The sequence below is a fragment of the Drosophila nasuta genome, chromosome 2R (genome assembly GCF_023558535.2).
Source record: "Drosophila nasuta strain 15112-1781.00 chromosome 2R, ASM2355853v1, whole genome shotgun sequence".
Classification (NCBI taxonomy): Eukaryota; Metazoa; Arthropoda; class Insecta; order Diptera; family Drosophilidae; genus Drosophila; species Drosophila nasuta.
The window spans coordinates 27,536,130-27,559,426 of NC_083456.1; the positions used below are offsets into that span (position 1 = coordinate 27,536,130).

The 23,297-nt window shown below is 35.4% G+C and overlaps 5 protein-coding genes and 1 long non-coding RNA gene across 8 annotated transcripts; 2 read left to right on the forward strand and 4 right to left on the reverse strand.

The window, feature by feature from the left end:
- The first annotated feature begins 300 nt into the window (after positions 1–300).
- Positions 301–2,758, forward strand: LOC132784415 (protein YIF1B-A). 3 transcript variants are annotated; one of them, XM_060790023.1, is made up of 4 exons: positions 301–494; positions 800–1,371; positions 1,703–2,089; positions 2,150–2,758. In XM_060790023.1, the coding sequence occupies exons 1-4, from the start codon at positions 446–448 to the stop codon at positions 2,384–2,386; spliced, it is 1,245 nt and encodes a 414-aa protein (XP_060646006.1). In that variant the 5' UTR covers positions 301–445; the 3' UTR covers positions 2,387–2,758. The 3 variants fall into 3 exon arrangements, with proteins under 3 accessions (XP_060646006.1, XP_060646008.1, XP_060646009.1); XM_060790025.1 differs by having other exon boundaries at positions 301–479; XM_060790026.1 differs by having other exon boundaries at positions 302–467.
- Positions 2,759–2,798: 40 nt separating this feature from the next.
- Positions 2,799–9,590, reverse strand: LOC132784414 (WD repeat-containing protein 20). The gene is made up of 4 exons (XM_060790022.1): positions 8,472–9,590; positions 6,333–6,521; positions 4,286–6,268; positions 2,799–4,220 (listed from the first exon to the last, which is right to left on the reverse strand). The coding sequence occupies exons 1-4, from the start codon at positions 9,063–9,065 to the stop codon at positions 4,161–4,163; spliced, it is 2,826 nt and encodes a 941-aa protein (XP_060646005.1). The 5' UTR covers positions 9,066–9,590; the 3' UTR covers positions 2,799–4,160.
- Positions 9,591–11,230: 1,640 nt separating this feature from the next.
- Positions 11,231–11,845, forward strand: LOC132786885 (uncharacterized). Its single transcript, XM_060793595.1, has 2 exons — positions 11,231–11,272; positions 11,341–11,845. Exons 1-2 carry the CDS (start codon positions 11,260–11,262, stop codon positions 11,628–11,630), a joined length of 303 nt encoding a protein of 100 aa, XP_060649578.1. The 5' UTR covers positions 11,231–11,259; the 3' UTR covers positions 11,631–11,845.
- Positions 11,846–13,878: 2,033 nt separating this feature from the next.
- LOC132786072 (uncharacterized) lies at positions 13,879–16,250 on the reverse strand. The gene is made up of 5 exons (XR_009632403.1): positions 15,704–16,250; positions 15,477–15,635; positions 14,780–15,412; positions 14,551–14,717; positions 13,879–14,487 (listed from the first exon to the last, which is right to left on the reverse strand). It is a non-coding gene; the product is annotated as an uncharacterized LOC132786072 (long non-coding RNA).
- A 1,060-nt stretch (positions 16,251–17,310) lies between these two features.
- LOC132786070 (uncharacterized) lies at positions 17,311–18,478 on the reverse strand. The gene is made up of 3 exons (XM_060792456.1): positions 18,236–18,478; positions 17,628–17,780; positions 17,311–17,565 (listed from the first exon to the last, which is right to left on the reverse strand). The coding sequence occupies exons 1-3, from the start codon at positions 18,411–18,413 to the stop codon at positions 17,552–17,554; spliced, it is 345 nt and encodes a 114-aa protein (XP_060648439.1). The 5' UTR covers positions 18,414–18,478; the 3' UTR covers positions 17,311–17,551.
- Positions 18,479–19,618: 1,140 nt separating this feature from the next.
- LOC132786071 (vasotab-like) lies at positions 19,619–20,115 on the reverse strand. Its single transcript, XM_060792457.1, has 2 exons — positions 19,889–20,115; positions 19,619–19,768 (listed from the first exon to the last, which is right to left on the reverse strand). The coding sequence occupies exons 1-2, from the start codon at positions 20,082–20,084 to the stop codon at positions 19,677–19,679; spliced, it is 288 nt and encodes a 95-aa protein (XP_060648440.1). The 5' UTR covers positions 20,085–20,115; the 3' UTR covers positions 19,619–19,676.
- Positions 20,116–23,297: the final 3,182 nt, after the last annotated feature.

A 23,297-nucleotide genomic window follows, 5' to 3' on the forward strand; every position in this document is an offset into this window, starting at 1 on the left:
AGTGATTATTATTCAGAAATTTTGAATAAAAATACAAACATAATTGGCAACGCGATAGGCAATAATAGTTGTCAGCGGCTCATGTTTAGGGTTGCCAAAATAATTTTTTTTATGAGGATGACAAGACATCGTTAACTATTAATATTAATTAATTTAACTAAATAATATATTTAACCAAATAATATAAAAATAACACGCTTATCATATTATTTCACAATAGCTATTTCGTGACACGGAATTGCGAAAACACAAACATGACTGTAGTATATTTGTCACGTTAAAATTGTAAATTTTGAAAAGTGAACTGGCGGTCACACTGGGATCGGCAATGGTGATGTGTAATAAACCAAAGTGTTGCTGATATTTAAAATAGAATAACACAGGGCTAAATTCGATTAAAATAAACCACTAAGAAAGAAAAAAGCGGAGCGAAGACAAGGCCAAGATGAACTACAATCCAAACGCGGGTATGAGGAATCGTAAGTGGGAAAATTGTAAGGACAAAGCTACGGGCAACGCAAGTATTTTCTTTTAACCACGAAGGCAGCTTCTGCAGTCTTCCGATTTTTGTTGTTGCCGCCATTGCTGGAAAACTCGGAAAGCGGCTGCAGCTGTTTTAAGTTCATTCAATTTGTTTCTTTATAGCCCTACTCTCTTAATTGTATGTATGTTTTGCGTTATATGTTATCGTTTCGTTTGCGTCTGTAGCTTTCCTAACACTTTTCCCCTTCCCGCAGTCTTTTTGCTTCTTGTTTGCCTTGCAAACTTTTCTATAATTTATTTATTTCAATAAAAATAGCACAAGGCGGCGGCCGAGCTCGTCCCATTAAGCGTGTCAGCGATGTCAATGCCATGGGGCCATCTGCACCGATGCCCACCGGTTCCGCTTTCATGCAACCCACAGCTGCACCCACAATGTTCGATCCCAATTTGTATGGCGGACCAGCGCCTCAAACCAATAGCTATGGGGGCTATAATGCTGTCCCTACGATGGCACCACAAGCAGCAGCTGCCCCATCACAGCCACAAAACTTTGGCTACACAGCAGCGCCGCAGGCACAAGTTCCAGGAGCGCAACCATCAACTTCATATGGTGTTCCTCAGCAGCCAACACCTTATGGTGTAGCACCACCAAACGCTGCTGGAGCAGCAGCTCCTGGTCAATATCCACAGTTTGCCATGTTGCAGCAGCCGATTGTGCAGGACATGGCCATGCAATATGGTCAACGGCTGGCGGATCAGGGCAAGCAACTGGTGGAGAATCAGTTCGAGAAATGGGTTCCAGTGGCAAAGCTAAAGTACTATTTTGCTGTGGATAATGCGTACGTGGGTCGGAAGCTGCGATTGCTCTTCTTTCCCTTTATACACAGGGTGAGCATAAAGAGATAAACATAGAAGATAGTCAGCATTGGGTACATTTTTCTTAAATGGTACCAATGTACCAGAAGTAATCAGAAATGCACCAGTAGTAACACAAAAGTACCGGGTAATCGAAAATGTACCCATTGCTGTACAAAATGTACCAAAAGTGACAATGAGTATCCAATTGGATTGTCGCTGTTAAGTTAACAGCATATGCACTTTTCCAACTACATAAGGTTTTGTCTGATTGGACTCAATGTTAACCTACGCAGTGCTGTTAAGCTAACAGCTTTTTGAAAGCTCGCTTCATATTAACAGTTTATGTACAATTCTTTTACAGGACTGGTCTTTGAAGTACGATCAGGAGCATCCAGTGCAACCACGCTATGATATTAATGCACCCGATCTCTATATACCGACGATGGGCTATATTACTTATGTCATTGTTGCTGGTCTGCTGTTGGGCATGCAGAATCGCTTCTCACCTGAACAGTTGGGCATCCAGGCCTCCAGCGCTTTGGCCTACAGCATTTTTGAACTTGTCGTCTACTCGATATCGTTGTATGTGATGAATGTGAAGACGAGTCTTAAGACATTGGATTTGATTGCATTTACGGGCTATAAATATGTCAATATCGTTGTCTGTCTGCTGCTGAGCACGCTCTTCTTCAGATCTGGTTATTATATAGCATTAGCGTATACCAGCATCGCCTTTGGCTTCTTTCTGGTGAGCATTTGATGAATGTTATGCTTAGAATACCCTTTTTAAATTCATGTTTAATTGCAGCTGCGCACGCTACGCACAAAGCTGTTGCAGGACAATTCCCCAGCAGCTCCTAGCGGTGGCATCAACTACGATCCATATGGGAATCCGCAGCAATTCGATTATAGCGGCGGACGGAAGCGAAAGCTGTATTTCCTATTCATTGTGGTTGCCGGCCAAGTGCTGTTTACCTTCCTGCTCTCCAAGCACTTGTATTTGCCCATTGCGGCGGATGCATTGGCGGCGCTAAAGGCGCTCTAAGAAAACAAGAAAACGAAATCCTTAGTGTAATATTTTTTTGGCGAAACTCATTGAATTAACAACCGCTGGGGCAAATGATATATGTTACATACAAACAGCTAATCCGTAAATATACAAATATAAAAATATTTAGCGATATACTTCCCAAAATCGATGTGTTAAATGTTTCCAAAACCCATTTCCAAAAAATGTTAAATCTTAGTGGTCAAAAATACGAATTCCAATTGTGAGATTACGCGGAAATGAAGCATAAAATATTTTTGTTAAAAAGAAAAAAAAAAACTTAAAAAGAAACACACATTTTATAAATAAAACAAAGGCTTGAGAAATAAAAAACTATAAATTGTATAAATTCAGCGGGCAGTAAAACAAGCTTCGTGTATGTTTTTTTTTTCATTGATTTTTTGTCTTTTTTCAAATAGTATATAGTTTTTATTGAAATTTGTTTTAGTCTCATTACTGTAACGTGTTGTTTGTTTGGTTGGTTGTTTGTTTTGTTTGCATGCCTTTCCTTTTTTGTTTTATTTCAACTTATTGGCTACGTTTCTCATTCGATCTTCAAATTTGTCACTAGTTTCTTTCGCACGCACGTAACCGACTTGCATTTTATAAAATATAGGTTTCGGTATGAAATATTTAATTTATATTTGTTTGTTTCCTGTTTTGCATTTAAGTCTAATTTGTTGGGTGTATTGGATGTGTGTGTGTTTTTATTATGCTTGTGTGTGAGGCTGAGAGAGTTTTCTCTCGAAATATAGCGTGAAAAATAATCATAATAAGTAGTAATAAGAATAATCCATAATAATAATCATAATCCATAATGATAATAACGATAACAGTTGCCCTACATTTTAGGTATTAGTTTTCGTTTACGTTATTCGCTCGTTTCTATTCTTTTCTTTGCGTTTCCTTCTTCTTTATTTAGTCATAATGCAATACTAATTAGTTTATATAGTTAGTATAAGTAGTTCGTTTAGTTTTTTGTTTGGGGGCCTCAATTGCAACTCAGTACCATAGCACAAATGTGTGAAAAAGTTTCGCATACAAATATTTCTTCGCTAGCTTAGCTTCAATTTCATTTTTTGTTTTTGTTTGTTTGTCGGGTTTGTCGTTTCATCAATTTTAATTTCATCATTGTTGACTAATGCAAAATGTGTGTGGTGTGTGTAGTTGTTGTTGTTTTTTGCTTTTTATTATTATAATTATGTGTGTATTCTGTGTGTATTATGCTAGCGCTTAGTAAATAGTTATAAACATGCTTTGCTTTGTTTTCAACAAATTCCACGTATTAAAAATAATACATTTACAACTAATAATAATCCAAATTTAAATATATATTCATGTATATATATATATAGATCAATTTATATATATATATATATATCTTTTCAATTGTATTCATATATAAATGTTTGTTCTGTTGCCTGTTGCTGTTGTTGCATATACATATATATAAATCGTAGTTATGTTTTACACAACTATATCTCGTATAATATTTTCTTGTTATTTATATAATTTATGTTTTTATTTTCTTTTGCTTTATGAATATTCTTTTTCTTTCATTTACGAGTGGAATTACAAAAAGGTCGCAACGAACAGAGAGAGGGGAAAACAATAATCAATCAAAAAGAAAACATCGTGTGTTGTGTTGTCTCTAAAACAGGAAATTATTTAAGAAATCAATCGCTAGCATTCTAACCTAAATCACCGACTGCGCCGCCTCCTGCTGCTTGACAAGATTACGCTGATAGTTGACCGCATTCATTTTATCGAACTATATTACCGTGCCGCCCGGAGGCGCTGTTTGACTGGGCGACAAGTGCTGAGCAACGTGCTGCAAATGAAAAGAGAAACTATTAGAATTTACCCATTAAATGAAAGCGTATTTCAAGAACTCACCGTTGTGTGGCCAGGTCGCGCCCATGTGTAGATAAAGCCATCCTGGCATGCCGTCAAAAAGCAATCCTCACGAAATATCAACGCCGTTAGACGCTCATGAGCAATCTTCTTGCACACCAGCGGCTCCAGCAGCGGACATTCCTCAAAACGCGGACACGCTGGTGTCCCTATGAGCTTCATGGGATCATAGCTTCCGACACTGGTGGACGATTGTCCCGCCGTGGCCAGCGATGAGTTGTGCGACGATTTGCTCAGCTTCAATGAGCCAAAACTATTCGCTGTCGCACTGCTTCCCATCCCGGTCCCTGTGCCCGATGTCGATGACTCCACGGTGGTGGAGTGTGCAAAGTTATTGGTGGTGTTGCTGCTGCGATTGTTATTGTGATTGCTGCTGCTGTTGTTGTGATTATGTTGATTATAGCTCTTTAGCATGCTCATGGCTTTGCGATGCTGTCGATGATTTGTCGCCGTCGTTCCATCGTAGCCAATGCTACCCGACGAACGCTTCTCCGAATTGCTCAGAAAACTAAAGTTTGACAGCCGTTGTGTGAGACTATTGAAGGCGCTAAAGCTGCCGCCGCTGCCCGAATGTGAATTCGAATTGGATTTGTTGGAACTATTGGAATTCTTGCTATTATAGCCGGACGTTGAGTTATACGAGTTGCTCATCGCACGCTGCTGCTGTTGTTGCTGTTGTTGTCCGCTGTTGCTATCGATGCTATCCGATTTGGTGGCCACCATGCAATTGGGAAACTTTAACGAATTGCTGCTCGCCGCTTTGCTATTCGTTTTGCCTGTTGTTGTCGTCGCAGCTGCTGCTGTGTTCGCTGTATTCACTGCACTGTCCGTTGCCTGCGTTTCACAGCATTCGTCGGGCGGTGTATTGGCATTGGATGATTGCGAGGATATCGTGCAGTTGGCCGTTGAGAATTTGCTCGAGCTGCTATTGCTGTGCTCGGCGGTTGTGCCAGCCGCCACGCCTCCCGCCGCCTCGCGTATCGGACTACAGCTGCCCGAGTCGGCGAAATTGTTGGCCTGACCCATGGCCACGGGTCGTATCACTTTGATGCCATCGGCATCGACAACGCCGCCATTGAGAAAACTGCTATCGTTCAGCTGTGTGCTGTTCACACGCTGTCGCATCGCCGCCAACGGATGTCGCAGAACATCCTCCGTGATGTCCCACAGGCAGATTTGCGTATCCTGACTCACCGAACCGAGGCGATAGCTGATGGCCAGCTTATCCGGCGCCAGCGCCGCCGACGAGGCATCCGAGCGAAACGAGGCCGAATGCGGACGCGCTCGCGTTGCATGCAACGGTGTTGAGTTCTTGTCGAACCCCTCGAAACCGCCATTAGCCGTGGAGTCGCCGGAGAAACGTTCCTCACGCGATGCCGTGTACTCGTTGAGTTGATTCTCATCATCGCTGAAATCACCGCCATCCCAATTCGTATAGGACGTTGTGTACGGATCGAAAGCGACCACTGAGACCCACGAACGATGTCCTTGGCCTCGGGCAACAACACGACGTTCGTGCAGTGACCACACGGTGACGAGATCATCCTCGCCGCCAACGACAATGTATTTGCCATCGGGCGACCAGCAGACGCAGAGGAAGCCACCGAAATAGGAACGAGCAATGCCCAGCAGCTCCATGGTATCGTAGTGAAAGACACGGAGAAAGCCATCCTGTGAGACCAGCGCCAGATTGGAGCCGCAGGGCGAGAAGCACAGCTCATTGATGCAACAATTGTCGGTGCTAAAGACCCACTTGTAGAGCGGATTACGTGTCGACTTCGACTTGCAGGTGAGTATCGTATAGCCATCGCCCACCTTGAACGGTTGATAGCTGGGCGCTGTGGCCGCACAGGGCAACTCCTCGTTGTACAGATAGAGATGACCGGAGGCGTGCGAGGCGAGAAACAGATGCGGTGAATTCGGCAGCCATTTCAGGCAGGTCACTTTGGTCTTGTCGATCAGGCGCTGTCAAAGGGTTTAAGAACCATTAATATTAAGTAAATTGAATATACTAGAGATGTGACTTTACCTCCTCGTTGAACAGCTTGCGCAGCTCACGTGGCCCTTGCTGCGGTGAGACCAGTTGAATCTGTCCCGTTGTGAAGCCAACCAGCAGCGGTGCTCCGGTGGGCGTGGCGGCATTCGCATTGAAATCATGGCAGCTGGGATTTGTGCCCTTGTAGAACTTCTTATCGATTGGCTTGCTCATCTCGGTGCCCTGCAAAAATGCACACAATACCACACAATTGTTAGTCATTAAAGTGTAAACAATGAAAACAATATAAATAGCCAAGTTTAAGTCTGGATTTGAGTCACTTGCAGTAAAATAAATATTTTATTACAACTCTAAGTCATAGTCGCAATGTTGACTCAAATTTGTAGCCTTCTAGCTCTTACCAATCAGTCAGCATTGCTAATGCTCTAATGTGGTCTCTGTTTAGTCTACCCTTTGTTCGTCTTTTCTAGAGCACAGGGTATGCAAACAAATTAACACTGCTTGTGGCATCATTGTGCAAATTAGCGGCTTGTTCATGAACATTTCTGCTGAGCAGCTGATCTGCGAATGATGCCAATAGCTTGTAGCACGAATTATGCCAGCTTTGGCCAAGACTTTCAAGGCACAATTCAGTTTTTGTATTCGCGAAAAAAATGCATAAAAGATTAGTGCAAATGAAAAAGCATTCAAAACATCTGTGCGTCAAACTTGAATAATTAAACAATATAGGAAATCCAATCGCAGTGAAGTGTGAATACGCTGAATAACCTCGGCTTTTTGGTGAAACCCCTTGCGGGTGAATCTAATTTAATTAGACTATCATTTCGAATACGAATTTAGCAAAACTAGATATTATGATTAGTCATTTTATTAATACGAACATTACTTTATCTGGAGCAAACTAAAGACGAAAATAGATGGATAGATAACATGAGACTTAATGTCACAGTGTAACAATGACTTAAAGATACTCTAAGGGCATTTTTAAACGAAGTATATTTAAGATACTGAAATCAAGGAAATTTCTTTCTTCTTTATTAATTTAAAATTCAGTTTACTGCGATTATAAAACATTAATTTTTATACAGAGTTGAAGCTATATGAAGAACAGAACACTATGGAAAAATATTGCTCATCATGTTTGTTTATTAAAGTTTAACTTCTTTAAGAAAGGGTATTGAAAAAAAGTGTATATCACGCCGCTGTATGATTTCCAGTGGAAAAAAGCTGCCTTCGAGCGCAATAAACACACATTTAAATAAAAGCTAAGCAAGCGAATTGATCAACAACAGTAACAACAACAACAAAAAGAATAACAACTGCGAGAATTGGAACAAATTAAGCGATTGTGTGTTTGGACAGCAGCATGTGCGCAAAAAAAGGGGCAAAACTGGATACTGCTGAGATATCGGAGATGTCTAGTTCTCTAGTTAGACTAACTAACTAGAGCAATTGACAATTGCCAAGCGGGGGTGAAGAGCACAATGATAACAGTGGGCATGATGATGATGACGATGATGACTATGATGTTGTTGTATTGCAATTGCAATTTTGAATGGCGAATGGCGGCGCTCTTATCAAGCAAACAAGCTGATAAAACAACAGAGAGATACAGTCAGGTGTACTCAACTGTGAAATACCCGAATCTATACTCTTAAAAAGCTATCTGTAAACTCTGTATAGTTAAATTTTAATTATGTTGTATTATAAGTATTAATGAATGCGATAAAAGGGAAGACAAAGCACAATAAATAAATAAAAACTTATAATTATATAAAAATTCTTTGTACCGACTCACTGAACAACTATAACCGAAACTACAACTAAAAACAGCACAAATGGAGAGCGTTACGAAACTAGAATATTCTTCTATAACTTATTTGAAATGATAAAGTGTTCCAGGAATGGAGCCAACAATGTGTATTTTTCTCAGTGCTTAGCGGATAAACAAACCAGTTGCAGATTGCGAGTTAAACTCACAGACATTATACATATATGTTTGGGAATTACGGTAATCGATTATTTAACACTATTTAAAAATAAGAAAAGCTGAGGCTAAAGCCGGGCCTATACAATTTTGTGACGAAAACAGCCAATAAACAGAATAGCGAGCACTTTACCCAGTGCTTAGCGAAGACACAAACCAGTAGCAGTTGGTTTCTTGCGGCTTACCTTTTTGATGCCACGGAACGCATAGACGTAAAGATCGCGTCCGAAATTGAAGCAGATGCGATCGCCTCCATAGATCTGATTGGTCAGCATGCCATTCTGATCGAGGACGCCGCCGTTGGTCATCGAGTGCATCGAGATGCCGCCGCCTAAGCGAGCGTCGACAGTGCTGGTGCCATTGTAGCTATCCCCGCCGCCACCGCCTCCATTCAATGTGATTGCTGCTGTTGTTGTTGTTGATGTTGGTGTAGCAGGTGTTGTAGTTGTTGTTGATGATGTTGCTGCTGTTGTTGTCGCTGCGCCATTTGACTGCAATCGCTTATCACTCGTTGTTGTTGTTCCGGTTGTTGTGTTTGCTGTTGTTGTTGCTGCTGGCGTTGCGGCATGTTCGCTGTTTGTTTTGCTGTTGCTGCCGCTGCTGGGATTGGGCAGCGTTACAAACGAGACGCGCACCTGAGGTGAGCTTTGATTGCTGCTGTAGCCGACACGATTGGGACGCGAGTACTCCGATAGCGTTAACAGGCGATAAGTTCCCTCGCGCGTTACAAATTGCGTTTTCAGATCGTCCTTGACATTGGCATCCAGTTGATTGGCCATTACGTAGGCGAGTGTGTTTTGTTGTCGTTGTTGTGTGCTGTAATTCTTCTTCGCTTTTAGTTACACACCCCGCTCTTTGTTGTTGTGGTTGTTGTTCTTTGCATCACACACTCGCACACACACAACACAACACGCGCACACACACTCACACACACACACGTAGCAAATACACCTCAACCCATACCGCGCGCGCGCTCCCATTACTTAACACACACACATACGCAACTGTTTTGGGCTGCCTGCTACCTGCCGCTGTCGCTGCTTCTGTCACTGCCGCTGCTGCTGCTGATGTCGCTGTCGCTGCCCTGCCCGTTTTGCTTTTGTGTTGTTTCAAAAATCGTTAAGTTTTGTGTATTTTGCTACTAATTAACTGGCCTTCTATGCTGACCAGTATGCGTATGTGTGTGTATTGTGTATGTGCTTAATGCTTGCGCGTCGCTTGTTATAATTAGATTTAATTCTTCACTACACTTCTTCTAATTTCTGTGTTGTTGCGGAATTTTTATTTTTCTCTCGCTGCCAGCGTGACCGCAACTTGCATGCGAAAAATATACTAATTTGCTACGACGAATATATCAAATATACTACATAGAGACTCATTCGCTTGATTACAGTTACTAGAGATGGGAGTAGTTTTCACACATTATTTTTCAATGGTGCAAGTGATTGTTTATTTTCTTTATTGTTTTGGTTTGAAATAATAACTTGGGGTGTTCTTTATTAATGGAATTATTATTAATACTACAATCTTTCTCTCCAGTGTACAAAACGGTCACATTGCGCGAAATCACACTGATGTCGATAGGCGATATTAATTTCAACGCGCCGCTAACTTCAAGTGAGTCGAAAATTTGCGTCAGGGCAACACAGATGTTGGCAGTGGCATACACTGCAGCCCTTGTTGAATGCGTTATATGGTAACGCTTATGTTTTGTTTACATTTTACTGACCATTTTGGAGCAATCTGGCAATACTGCTTATATTTAAACATTTGGCGCGTTGAGTTTCTAAACAATTAATTTGTTACTTATTTAGTTATTAGCGTTATACAAATTCTAATAGAAAAACGAAATTATTATTGGAAAATTTAAGAGAAATTATTTCTTTATTGGAAAAATGTTCGTTCGAGTGACTTGCGTTATTTCAGTGACGTCTTCATCCAATTGTGTTTGCATTGGCTTCCCTCAAACTCAAAACGAAAATGCAATTCACACGTCTTTCACAATTGGCCAAAGGCATAGCTTTGTTCGCCAGCACCCCAAATGGTCAGCTCTAAAGCTCTTTTCCAATGCAGTCGGGCATACGTCTTTTTGGTTGTTGGCTATTTGCTGCCTTTGTGAATGTGAGGGGATATTGTGGCAAAGCCTTGTGCTGGCAGCTGTTGTTAGTTGAAATTCTCTTTTCGCTTGACCATTTCAGAAACGCGTGAGTGGCATGCAATTTTCCAGACGAAGCTCTAAAGTAATTTGTACAACGAAAATAAATCACAACAATCAATAAGTGAGATATTGAGAGCAAGAATACACAAAGAAAGATTTTAAACATTCTAGCACTTAAGAATAATTAGGATAGTAATAATATAGTTAAACTTAAAAGTAAAAGTAATGTCAGAAATATTTAAATAGATTCAAATAAATATATATATTCAATATAAGTTTTATACTTTGAAAGTGAAAGGAAATAATTATTAATATATATTTTTCTATAAAGTGAAACAACACAAATAAATGTAAATGAGTATTATCATATACTATGTTTACAATACTTTATTTTCAATGTTTTTGAATGAATAACAATTCAGACTAAAGATAAAAAAGGTTTTCTCAAGTACGAGCAAATTGGCTGCCATTTCAATTGCTAAGCTTTCTCTTACACTTTCCCTGTCTTCTTTTTTTGTTGTTTTAGCAATTGGAAAATGCGTGTGTGGCATTTTATGTGTATGTGTTGGACACAATCTCGAGAATCGAGCATTAAAGCCACTCAATGGGGACAAACAATCAGAGAGACAAGACTAAACAAGACAATCCGTGACCTTGTCGAGCACTTGAGATATCTTACATTGATGGCGAGTGCTGCTCAATGGGACACTGAACTGGCCAACAATTCACCCAGCACTTGAGCATTCTATATAAAAGACACAGAATGACTGAAGTTGCATTCACATTTCCAGCCAAGTGATTTTCCCCAGCTCATCATGCAACTCTCTGGTAACAAGCATAAAACAATTTGAGTTGGAATTAACTGATTTTATACGATTTATATTCCCCTTTTGCAGTTTTTATTCTGCTTTTTTGCGGCTGTTTCTGCCTGCTGCGAGCTCAATGCATTGATAACTACGAACCGGGCTGCAAGTTGTCAGTGGAGATTGGACGAGCTCAAAGGCATTGCATTGATCCTACCAAGTACTGGATGTGTCATCAATTGAATGCCAAGGCACAGCTCAACAAGTGTATGCCCAACACAGGATTCGATCAGATCAAGGAGGCTTGTATTCCCTGGATTGATTGGGTGTGGAAGCCATGCATTGAGCCACCAAGTCGACCAGCGGGCTGGACAAGTTGTTAATCCCCAAATAAAAGCATTAATAATGGAGTATTATTGGATATTTGTGACAATAATGAAAATAAATAGAGGGAAAAATGCGCTGAAAGTTTAGAGATAGAGCTTTACATTTTGAATTCAACAGTGAAAATTCAATAAAATAAAATAATTAAAAAATTTGAAGCAGATTAAAAACTTAAAATAATATACAAAGATAAAACTGTGAAATTTGAATTTATAAATAAGAAATACAAATATAAATAAAAGAAAAATAAACAGAAACAATTTTGAATTTAACAGTTAATCAGTTCAAAAAATTAAATTCATATTGATTAAAATGTAAAATGTAAAAATTAATTTTAACTCAGCAGCTGTTCTTTCTCAATTTCAAATAAATTATTTAAAATTAAATAAAATCCAAATTAAGTGTTTAAATATTTTGGTGAAACAAATGAAAAATATAAACTGAGGAGAATTAATATTAGCTCAACATCAGCGTTTTCTAAATTTCCAATTTCAAAAATATTTTTAGAATTTTAAAAAATCCAAATTAAGTGTGTGAATAAAAATAATAAATATTAAAATGAGCGTTTACTATATTAAATGATTAAAAGTTCAACTTCAATAGTTCAATGTGTCTGCTAACTAATATCCCAATTTCTCGCAGTGCACTTGCCCATCAATGTCTGTGTCAACCTTTGACTTATGACATCAATTAAACTGGCACGCCCATTGTAGTCACAAAGTGTTGATAACATTTGACACTGCAATTTAAATCCATGCTGAACTGCCCCAAAAATCCAACTGTCATGCATCACAATATTGCAGCTTGGTAACAATTGCATTTCACTTCAGTTTTAACAATAAAACTGAGAAATATTTGACCAGCTCAGTTGCACAAATTTAAAATATTTTTTTTGCGTTTTTTTTATGTTATTTCATCTGTTACTTGTAGTGTAAAATTGTGTAAATCGAACACATATTTATAACGAGGTTGCAAAGTGTTATTTTATATTGCAGATATATAAACTTGACTTATGTGAGTATTTATTTCTTAATTATCTGTTATTAAATAAATGCTAAATGTTCAGTTCACAACACAATTTTATACATATGAAATCCATTATACATAACACTTAAATAAATTGCATTAAAAACAGCGAATTCCGCCAAGGAAATAAATTTTATGCATTGAAACCAGATTTCCTCAACTATGTTGTAAATATTTTTATATAAACATATACTTGTTGAATTTCAAATGTTATTATTTTGAATATATATATTATTATTTTAAAGTTAATTGTTGCTTACTGCAATATATCAAAAATGGTTTAATCAACGATGAATTCCTTTGCAATAAATTTTTGGGTTAAAGCAATAAGTCGACAAACTTTATAACATTTTAGATTGCATATAACATTATTTATTTATATAACATAGCATTACTTATACAATACACGCACAACAAATTCAAGCTTCAACAAATTAAATCACATTTTATAACGATAATAATCTTAAACTTGTTTATAAATGTGTTAATTATAAAACTTGTCAAACTTAAAGCAAAACAATCAATTCCTAAGAATGCGCACATTAAACAGTTTCAGAAATACAATACGTTTTATACAAATAATTTAATTAACTAAAAAAAGTTCTACTACTCCGTTCTCATCATTTTCCGAACAATCTGTGCAGCATAAATTTTTATTTAGTTAAGTTTTTTAATTGGACTTGCAAGAAATTAAAGTTCGTCGAATTGCGACCGAGGATAGTTACAATTTAGACTGCAATTATAGCTTCAATACTGAATAGGAAGGTAAATAAATTATTAAATTAATAATATTTAATAATAAGTAAGTTTTTAATCTTATACTTACATTCGCCAGTTCTGCAGACGTGAGCAATCTTTTCACAAGCATGTCCAAAGTAACGAAGATCTCCATCGACGGGTTTATAGCTTTCGGGACAGAAAGAAGCACAATAAGGTTGACACTCTTCCCTGGTGACAATCTTCAGAGCTGTTAAAATATAAATAAAATATTAATATTATGTTCAATCAATTTGAGTTGAAGCATTATATTTACGTGTCTCGCGTTTGCAGTTCTCCTTATCGTATTCACACTTGTTAAGATACAGATAACAGCGACCTCCAAGAGCCCAAACAAGTTCCTGAGTATCTGGACATTTATCTGGACAGTCCAAGGAATTGACGCTGCAACTTAATCCCAGACAGAGCAGCAAACAAAACACCAAAGCGATTTTCATTGCAAATAAATGTGTTTATTTGGGTTTATCTCGATCGGCAGCTGAATTTCGACTGCTTTTGACTGCTCTCGTAGATGCGTTTAAATATTTAAAACTTGAATTATTTGGAGACTTTTCTATGAGTTCAGTGGCGTATGGCTTGAAAACCGCATTTGAAAAAGTCTCCAAAATAGTGACGTTAATATTTTATTTGCATTATCAGCAGATGACAAAAAAAAAAGGTTAAAAGAGTAAGCTTAAACGCAGTCAATTTATATTATTAACAGATTAATGCAAATGTTATGCTAATCATTTGTTTAAAACGCTTTGACTTTTAATAGCTTCAATAGTGAATATGCAAGTTAATATTATGCGATATACAGAGGCTTGGCTTTTAGCTATTAAAGCTTCTTATTATTACAAGCCAAACAAATTTTCGAAAATTTTTTATAATTTACTCGCTGTTCAACTTATATGTTATTGAACAGTATTTTGGGTCTAAATAAAATTTGAATATTTCAAACTGTAAAGGAATCAATATCATGAATTTTGTTACTTAAGTGTACACATATTAAGTATTATAGCTAAAATACTTAAAATATATTTAAAGAAAATCCTTTTCCATGTTACTCGAATACTGTAGAAATAAAGCAAATTAGTAATTTAAAAACTATTTCATTAAATAAATCAATCCACTTACTTTGTCCAGTTCGACAGGTGTGCAAAATACTTTCGCATATATTTCGGAAATGTTTCACTTCGGTTTTGTAGTACTCAACTACTGGAGGACCTTTTTTTTCGAGCAATCTGAGTCGCAATGCTTTTGACACTCTACTTTATCGACTATTCTCATGGGTCGCATAAATACTAAAGTTTATTTTACTATCGTTTTGTTCTAAGAAAAATGCGTTCCTTTCATCACTACTTACTTGACCATCGAAAGCAATTGACGCCATCAAAGAAGCATTTGTTGCGAAACACGTTACAGTATTGACCCATGGCCCAGACTATATCCTCAGTATCGGGACACTCCGAAGGACAATTACTTATATGCCACCTTGCTCCCAAACTCAGTGGAAGCAAACACACAAATATCACAATTTTCATTATGATCGGTGGATTATATTTTTATTGACTTATTTACTTGTTTTTTAAAATCAAAGTAAACTTTTTAATCATCAAGTTTATTTCTGTTTTCTGTCAACCTTCACACAATGCCATCCGTAATGCTTTGTCCACAATTCATAACAAACTCAAGCTTATATACGAAAGCGTTGATAAATTAAATTAAATGCAATTGCGTTGACTAAAAATAGAAATGACAAATTGCATACGTTGCAAATGCGGCGAATTCAGTTTGGGCGAATTAGGAAAAATCGTTACAATTTGAAAACCATTAATAAAATGCAAATTTAAATATTTTACAACCGTGCTAAGAGCTTTTCTACTTAAACGCCATTATAATATTGCATATAATATAATTTATTTATAGAAGTATAATAATATTGAGAGTAAACAATATAATTGTATTCGAACATCATGTGGCTTCAACTACCAGGTTACTGTAAAAATACAAATAATTCGTGTTTTGCAAAGTTATTTATGAAAATTAGTGGATTGACTTACTTTGGCCAGTTTTGCAACCGATCAGAATATCTATGCAGGATTTTTGTAAATCTATAGTATAGTTGTCGACGGTTCTTTTATAATCCAAATCCAAACAATTTGTGTTGCAATGTTCTTTGCATTCTTCGTGGGAAACAGCTCTGAACTGTCGACCAAACACTATAGTTGTTGTTTTTTGTTTTAATACATATTATTATTCAAATATTCATAATTGTTAACAAACTTACGAAATCCAGAAAAGCAATTGGCCATGTCGAAGTAGCATTTGTTGCGAAAGGCAGTGCAATGTTTGGTCATGGCCCAGACTGTTTCAATAGTATCGGGACAATCCAAATCCGAACATTGGGCAATATTCATATATGTATTTGCTGACAAACTCAGTGAAAGCAAACACAGAAAAATCACGAGTTTCATTATGATCGATAGAATTTAAACACAAAAGAAATTTAATCACTTTTTAACAAATATTTTCAGTTTACAATCTTCAAGTTTATTTCAGTTTTTTTTCACGATCTTTACACAATGTCATCCATAAAGCTTTGCGTTCAATTGATAACTATCTCACGCTTATATGCAGAATCGTAACATAGATAAATTAAATTTAATGCAATTGAGTTGAATAAAGATGTCGAGTTGAATGCAATGCAAATGCGTAGTTCCATTTACCAGTTCACTATAAAAATACAAATAATTCGCCTTTGCAAAGTAAATTATTAAACAATTCTCACATAATGTGAGAATTCTGTATTTATATCTTTGTTTATCTTCGTTTCACAAATGCTTAATTGATATCAAACTTACGTGGCCCAAGAAGACATTGAATGACGTCAAAGAAACATTTGTGGCGAAAGGCATAGCAATATGGAATCGAGACCCGAACAGTTTCGTTGGTGTCGGGAGCAGAGCGGAAGCAAAACGCAGCACAATTATATATATCCCCGCTAGCTCTCAAGCTCAGAGGAAGTAAAAACAAAAAAATTTAGATTTTCATTATGATAAAGAATGCACTTTAAAGTGATATTTAAAATCTGTAATAACCACTTCAAAATATAGCCGGTTAATAATAAAAAAGACTCCCGTTATCTTCAAGTTTATTTTCATTTGCTGGCGACTTTCTCACAATGCCATCTGTAATGCTTTGCACCAATTGAGAACTAACTCAAGTTTATATGCGAAAACATAGATAAAACAAATTAAATGCAATTGCGTTGAATAACTGTGTAAGTGCGGCGAATTCAGTTACGGCGAATTGAGACAATTTTCTGCAGCTGACCTAGGGTAGATGTATGAGATTACTGTATGAGAATACTGTAGAAGTAAAATAAAAGTTTCTTTTTTAAATGCCTTTTGATTATATAATTGAATCCACTTACTTTCCCCTATTCGGCAGGTGTGCAGTTTACTTTCACATAGATTATTAAAATGTTTGACTTCGTTTTTGTAGTATACAACAATTGGATATTCTGATTCATCCTCACAATCTGCTTTGCAATACTTTTGACACTCTTCTTTGGGTACGATTTTCATGGGTTGCACAAATACTAAATAATTTATTTTAACTCTATTATTTTGCCTAACAAAATACTATATATCAATACTTACCCATAGATCGAAAGCAATTGGCGGCATGAAAGTAGCATTTGTTGCGAAAGAACCGTCAAGAGCCCAAACTGGTTCCTCAGGAGCCTCACTACATCCGGCGGTGCAGAGAGGAACATTCATTCCGGGTGTCAAATTAATATAAAGTATATACATACATAAAAACCACGATTTTCATTTTGATCAAATTCGCAAGTCTATTATTACAGTTTGAGAAATGTTAATTGGCAGACTCTTCTGATAATTCAAGTTTATTCTTAGTTTATCTAGACCTTCACACAATGCACAGACTTAAAGCTTTGTTGTCATTTGTAAATAAATCAGGCTTATATACGAAATCCAAAGAATTACATTGCATAAAAACGAGAGATGGCGAATTGTATGCAAAGCAAATGCGGCGAATTCAGTTACAGCGAATTGGTTTAAAGACTCGTTACGTTTTGAAATGCAGTTGTTGTCAGACATTGTATAGTAGTTTAGTTTAGGAAAGCTAAAAAAGGAAATATATAAATTAATACTGATTTAATTAAATTAACATATGCTTTAACTTACTTTCACCAGTTTGGCAGCTGTGCACAATCTTTTCGCAGGCATTGCCAAAGTGGCGAATTTGTCCTTTGTAGTCACCAGAAACAGGATCATAATTTTGTGGGCAAGCAGAGGCGCAATGTTTTTGGCATTCCTCCTTAGTGACAATTTGGAGAGCTGTAATAATAATAGCAAGTAAGAAATCAAATATGCCGAATATATACCAAAAAAATGCTAAATTATACCAGAAGCTATTTTAGGTATTCAGTAGTACATTTTAAATATACCATAGAATGCAAAATATACCATAGAGTGCAAAATATACCATAGAGTGCAAAATATACCATAGAGTGCAAAATATACCATAGAGTGCAAAGTATACCATAGAGTGCAAAATATACTATAATGTGCAAAGTATACCATAGAGTGCAAAATATACCATAGAGTGCAAAGTATACCATAGAGTGCAAAATATACCATAGTGTGCAAAATATACCATAGAGTGCAAAATATACCATAGAGTGCAAAGTATACCATAGAGTGCAAAATATACCATAGAGTGCAAAATATACCATAGAGTGCCAAGGTTACCGCTTTACGAATATGGATATTTATATTTCAAAAGTATTTACCTGGTCTGCGTGTGCAATTTGCCTTATCGAAGAAGCACTTGTTGCGGAAAACGCTGCAACCTCCGCCGAGAGCCCAAACAACATCCTCAGTCTCGGGGCAATCACCGGAACAACTTGCATTAACTTCGTAGCTCAAGCCGAGGCAGAGCAGCAAAGAAATAGCCAGAATGAATTTCATTGTAAATAGTATTGTTGCTCGATCGGCAGCTGAGTATCGACTGTTGTTAGCTGACGCTCGTTCAAACGTTTAAATAATATTTGACTTCTGTATTGGTTTAATAGCAAACACAAAACACAAATACAGAAGCAAATTTATACACTTTGTGGGCTTGGCCGAATGACGTGTGTGTATTGTATTTGCCTTATCAGAAACTTAAAAAAACAATAGAAAACGAACAAGAAAACGAGTATTTTGTTGAAAGCGTCACGCAAATTAAATGAATATGTATGTAAGTTAGCTTTATAACTGTATGATTTTGCAAAAATCCATATTTGTAAATCCAGTTTTTACAATGCGAAATGCTCGAGTTGAGTTTCATTAAACAAACAAGACAAATTGATGATAATAAATGATTAATATATAATTTGTTAAATAAACAACTTGAAACTTTTTTTATATTATTATATTCTATTCTAATTATTATATTCTCAACTATTTGCTTATGTGATATTCTCTCAATTTCAAGATGCAAATTGATTACAAATTAACCTGACGTCATGCTCATTCGATGTTTATGGCGATAATGGGAAATCACCGAAATGTATTTTTTTGTTACTAAGCTCAACCTATGTAGTATATTCAAAGATTATGGTAAACATTTGTTTAAAATATGCAAAGCTTTGAAGTGAACTTTAAACTTAGTTTCTTTATCAACTCGACGAATTTGATAGAAATATGCAAATGGCTTTTAATAAATATTTATTTTTGAACTAGAAAATAATGACAAATTTGTTATTGATGTGAATTCAGTTTACTCAGCTGTTTTAATAACAATAGTAAAACCTCTTCATTGCAGTACATATATACTTTATTCAAAATGTTTTGCAAACGAATTTGAACTTGTAGTGAAGTAAGTAACCTTGCAAATTAATTGAAGTCCGTCAGAAGAGTTAATACAATTAAGTCATTTTAAGTGCATTGACTTAAGTAATGATATACTGAAAAAAGTTGTAGTATTCTCGGAAAACTCAGATCTTGAAGCAATAGTGGATGACAATAATTTGCTATTAATTCAGTTCCCATAAAACCGGATAAGGTTAAACAACTATTAAAATGAAGTCATATTCTTTATTACGTTTCATTTAATTAGTTCATTCGCACATCTGTTTTTATTGCTGAAGTCATTGAACTGAAATCAGGTTAATCATTGAAGATCAATCGGGTTTGAGTTATAGATTAAATTGCAAATTTATTTCCATATTATTATGTAATTAATATTATTTAATAAGGTGCTTTTGGCTGACTTTGTGGGTCAGAGAATTGAACGAGACCATCACAATTGGAAAGTTTATAGCAAGCCGATGGACGCCAGTCTAAAAGAGGAGATATCAAATAAATATTAATTTGGGGATAATTTTCTTAAAATTTGAGAAGTGATTTATGATTGTATGTATTTAAATTTTAAATAATTAAGATAAGTATGTTGAACTCACCGATTCTGTTAAGACAGCCACTGACTGTCGCTCTGCAAGAGTTGGAGAATTGACAACGCAACAATTCTCCTTTGTAATATCCTTCGGCACAAACAGGACTAAAGTCCGCTGTGCAGACAGTAGGACATTCCCTTCGTGTGGCCAAAATAAAACTGAAGCAGAGCAGCAGACTTATTAATGCAATACAGAACTTCATTGTCACAGTTTTGAATATGAAAATTAAATAATTGAATTCGATTCAACTCAGCGACTTATATACTGAGTGTTGGCTGAAATTTCGTAACCGGTTCGAGTACTTGCAAATTGTGAATAATGCAATTAATAAAATGTGTAAAACACTTACGACTGACTTCACTTAACAATGCACTAAATGTCAGGTTTAAGCGCCTTTAAAACGTGCATCAGTTAACTTGATTTTGTATCGTGGAGTTTTGGGTGAACTTAATCCAGTTCGTGATGTATTATTACAAAATTGTTCAAATTAATTACCTACGTAAATTAATTACAAAAATTTGAAGGTGCATATTTATTGTAATTTACAATTTCAAGTTTGAATAATTGTTCAATTTTTTATTGAAACTAATTTTGAAAAAAGTCTTTATTTTTAAGTAAATCGTCACATTGAGAAGTAGATTTTTTGAATCGAATTATATATATAGAATAACCAATTTGGGAAAGACAGATCAGAGTAAGCTTATTTAATTGTCTGATAATATCTTTTCGAGATGGAGTTTGTGTAAAGCATCGCATTTTGGTGATTCTTGTCTATTATAACAAGGAACAAGTTGTAAATCTGCGTAAAATGTAAAAAGAAATATTTATATAATTAGGAAATAATTTTATCGAATTAAACTTGCGTATTTCTGTCCAACAGGCGATTTGGTTCCTAACACAATAATTATCAAATCTGCAAAACACTTGTTCACCCTCAATACGTGCCACTGCACAGACAGGATCGTAGATTCCCGGGCATATTCTTCCGCAATTCTTTTTGGCAACTGTCAAATTACAACAGATAAGCAGAGCGATAAATGCAAAACAGATTTTCATGTTGATTGTAAAAATATCGAATTTAAACTAATTTTAAACATCAATATCCATTTCTACTTATACATTTCTGCGAAAATTCAAATTTCATGCAATTTATAAACTATATAATCTATATCGAATTGAATTAGCAACAGTAGTTGCTTATTATGTAGAATTATAATTTTTTTTTTTTGGAAATATAATTCAGAGAAAATTCCGTAAAATAATTCAATTACTTGGCTTATTTTGTTATCTTATATTTGCCATATGCTTTAGTTTTACACAATTGTTTGATACTCCAATAAATCATCACATTGAAAAGTAGACTTTTTAATCAAAATATATGTATAGAATTACGAATTTCTGGGAAAGTCAGATCAGAGAAAATTGATTTTCTGGGCAAGTTAATGCACTGCTAACAATAGTTATCGAAAGTTATATTCCTAAGCGTTTCTTTCTCAACGAAATGGCTGATGCCACTGATTCGGTATAGATTTTGTTTAGAGCATCGCATTTGGCTGAAGATTGCATTTTATAACAATGAACGGGTTGTAAAACTGCGAAAAAAATATAAAAGAAATAATTATATAATTAGGAAATAATTTGATCTAATTAAACTTGCGTGTTTCTGTCCAACAGGCTATGTTGTCTCTAGTCCATTTATTCCCAAATTTGCAAAACACTCGTTCACCCTCAATATGTGCGAATGCACAGACAGGTTCGTAGATTTCCGGGCTTGCTATTCCGCAATTCTTTTTAGCCATTGTCAAATTACAACAGATGAGCAGAGCGAATAATGTAAAATAGATTTTCATGTTGATTTTAAAAAGTTTGAATTTTAACTAATTTTAAACGTCAATATCCATTTATATTTATATATTTCTGCAAAAATTCAAATTTCATGCAATTTATAAATTATCTGATCTATGTATATCGAAGTGAATTGGCAACAGTAGTTAAATAGGAAAATATTCAAACAGCAGCCATCTTAGCCATCTTTGTAATTACATTTCAGAGAAAATTCCGTAAAATAATTCATTTACTTTGCTTATTTTGTTTTTATATTTGCCATATGCTTTAGTTTTACACAATTGTTTGATACTCCAATAACGACGCGATTAATCCAGTTCGTGATGTATTATTACAAAATTGTTCAAATTAATTAGCTGGGTAAATGAATTACAAAATTAGAAGGTTGCATATTTATTGTAATTTACAATTTAAAGTTTAAATAATTTTTTAATTTTTATTGAAAATAATTTTAAACAAAGTCTGAATTGAAATAAAGCAAATAGACAAATAAATAAATATTTATTTAATTTGTTTTTTTTTTTTTTAGTAAATCGTTACATTGAAAAGTAGATTTTTTTATGTATAGAATTACGAATTTCTGGGAAATTCTGAGGATATCGCTTCCTTATAGATTTTGAATAGAGCATCGCATTTGGGTGAAGATTGTATTTTATAACAATGAACGGGTTGTAAAACTGCGAAAAATATATAAAAGAAATAATTATATAATTAGGAAATAATTTGATCTAATTAAACTTGCGTGTTTCTGTCCAGCAGGCGATGTTGTCTCTATTCCATTTATTAACAAATTTGCAAAACACTCGTTCACCCTCAATATGTGCGAATGCGCAAACAGGACTTTTGATTAATGGCTCTATTGTACTGCAATTCTTTTTGGCCGCTGTCAAATTACAACAGATAAGCAGAGCGATGAATGCAAACCAGATTTTCATTTTGATTGTAAAAATATGGAATTTTAACTAATTTGAAACGTCAATATCCATTTCTATTTATACATTTCTACGAAAATTCAAATTTCATGCAATTTATAAACTATATAATCTATATCGAATTGAATTAGCAACAGTAGTTGCTTATTATGTAGAATTATACATTTTTTTTTTGGAAATATAATTCAGAGAAAATTCCGTAAAATAATTCAATTACTTGGCTTATTTTGTTATCTTATATTTGCCATATGCTTTAGGTATACACAATTGTTCGATACTCCAATAATGACGCGATTAATCCAGTTCGTGATGTATTTTTATAAAATTGTTCAAATTTACTGCGTAAATTAATTACAAAAATGGAAGGTTGCATATTTATTTTAATTTACAATTGAAAGTTTTAATAATTTTTTAATTTTTATTGAAACTAATTTTAAACACAGTCTGAATTGAAATAAAGCAAATAGACAAATAAATAAATATCTATTTAATTTATATTTTTTTTTAGTAAATCGTTACATTGAAAAGTAAACTTTTTTAATCAAATTATATGTATAGAATTACGAATTTCTGGGAAAGTCAGATCAGTTGAAAAAATATTTTATTGGCTGAGGATCTCGATTCCTGAAGCATTTTGA

What these genes read in the sequence shown, in the direction of transcription:
- LOC132786071 (XM_060792457.1), bottom strand. Translation starts at nt 20,084, where the DNA reads ATGAAGTTCTGTATTGCATTAATAAGTCTGCTGCTCTGCTTCAGTTTT. An exon ending in TGGCTGTCTTAACAGAATCG is followed by an intron (nt 19,769 to 19,888) that starts GTGAGTTCAACA and finishes CTCCTCTTTTAG; the next exon opens with ACTGGCGTCCATCGGCTTGC.
- LOC132786070 (XM_060792456.1), bottom strand. Translation starts at nt 18,413, where the DNA reads ATGAAATTCATTCTGGCTATTTCTTTGCTGCTCTGCCTCGGCTTGAGC. An exon ending in AAATTGCACACGCAGACCAG is followed by an intron (nt 17,781 to 18,235) that starts GTAAATACTTTT and finishes TTATTATTACAG; the next exon opens with CTCTCCAAATTGTCACTAAG.
- LOC132784415 (XM_060790023.1), top strand. Translation starts at nt 446, where the DNA reads ATGAACTACAATCCAAACGCGGGTATGAGGAATCGTAAGTGGGAAAAT. An exon ending in GAATCGTAAGTGGGAAAATT is followed by an intron (nt 495 to 799) that starts GTAAGGACAAAG and finishes CAATAAAAATAG; the next exon opens with CACAAGGCGGCGGCCGAGCT. An exon ending in TCTTTCCCTTTATACACAGG is followed by an intron (nt 1,372 to 1,702) that starts GTGAGCATAAAG and finishes ATTCTTTTACAG; the next exon opens with GACTGGTCTTTGAAGTACGA.
- LOC132784414 (XM_060790022.1), bottom strand. Translation starts at nt 9,065, where the DNA reads ATGGCCAATCAACTGGATGCCAATGTCAAGGACGATCTGAAAACGCAA. An exon ending in CGTTCCGTGGCATCAAAAAG is followed by an intron (nt 6,522 to 8,471) that starts GTAAGCCGCAAG and finishes GCATTTTTGCAG; the next exon opens with GGCACCGAGATGAGCAAGCC. An exon ending in CGCGACCTGGCCACACAACG is followed by an intron (nt 4,221 to 4,285) that starts GTGAGTTCTTGA and finishes TTTCATTTGCAG; the next exon opens with CACGTTGCTCAGCACTTGTC.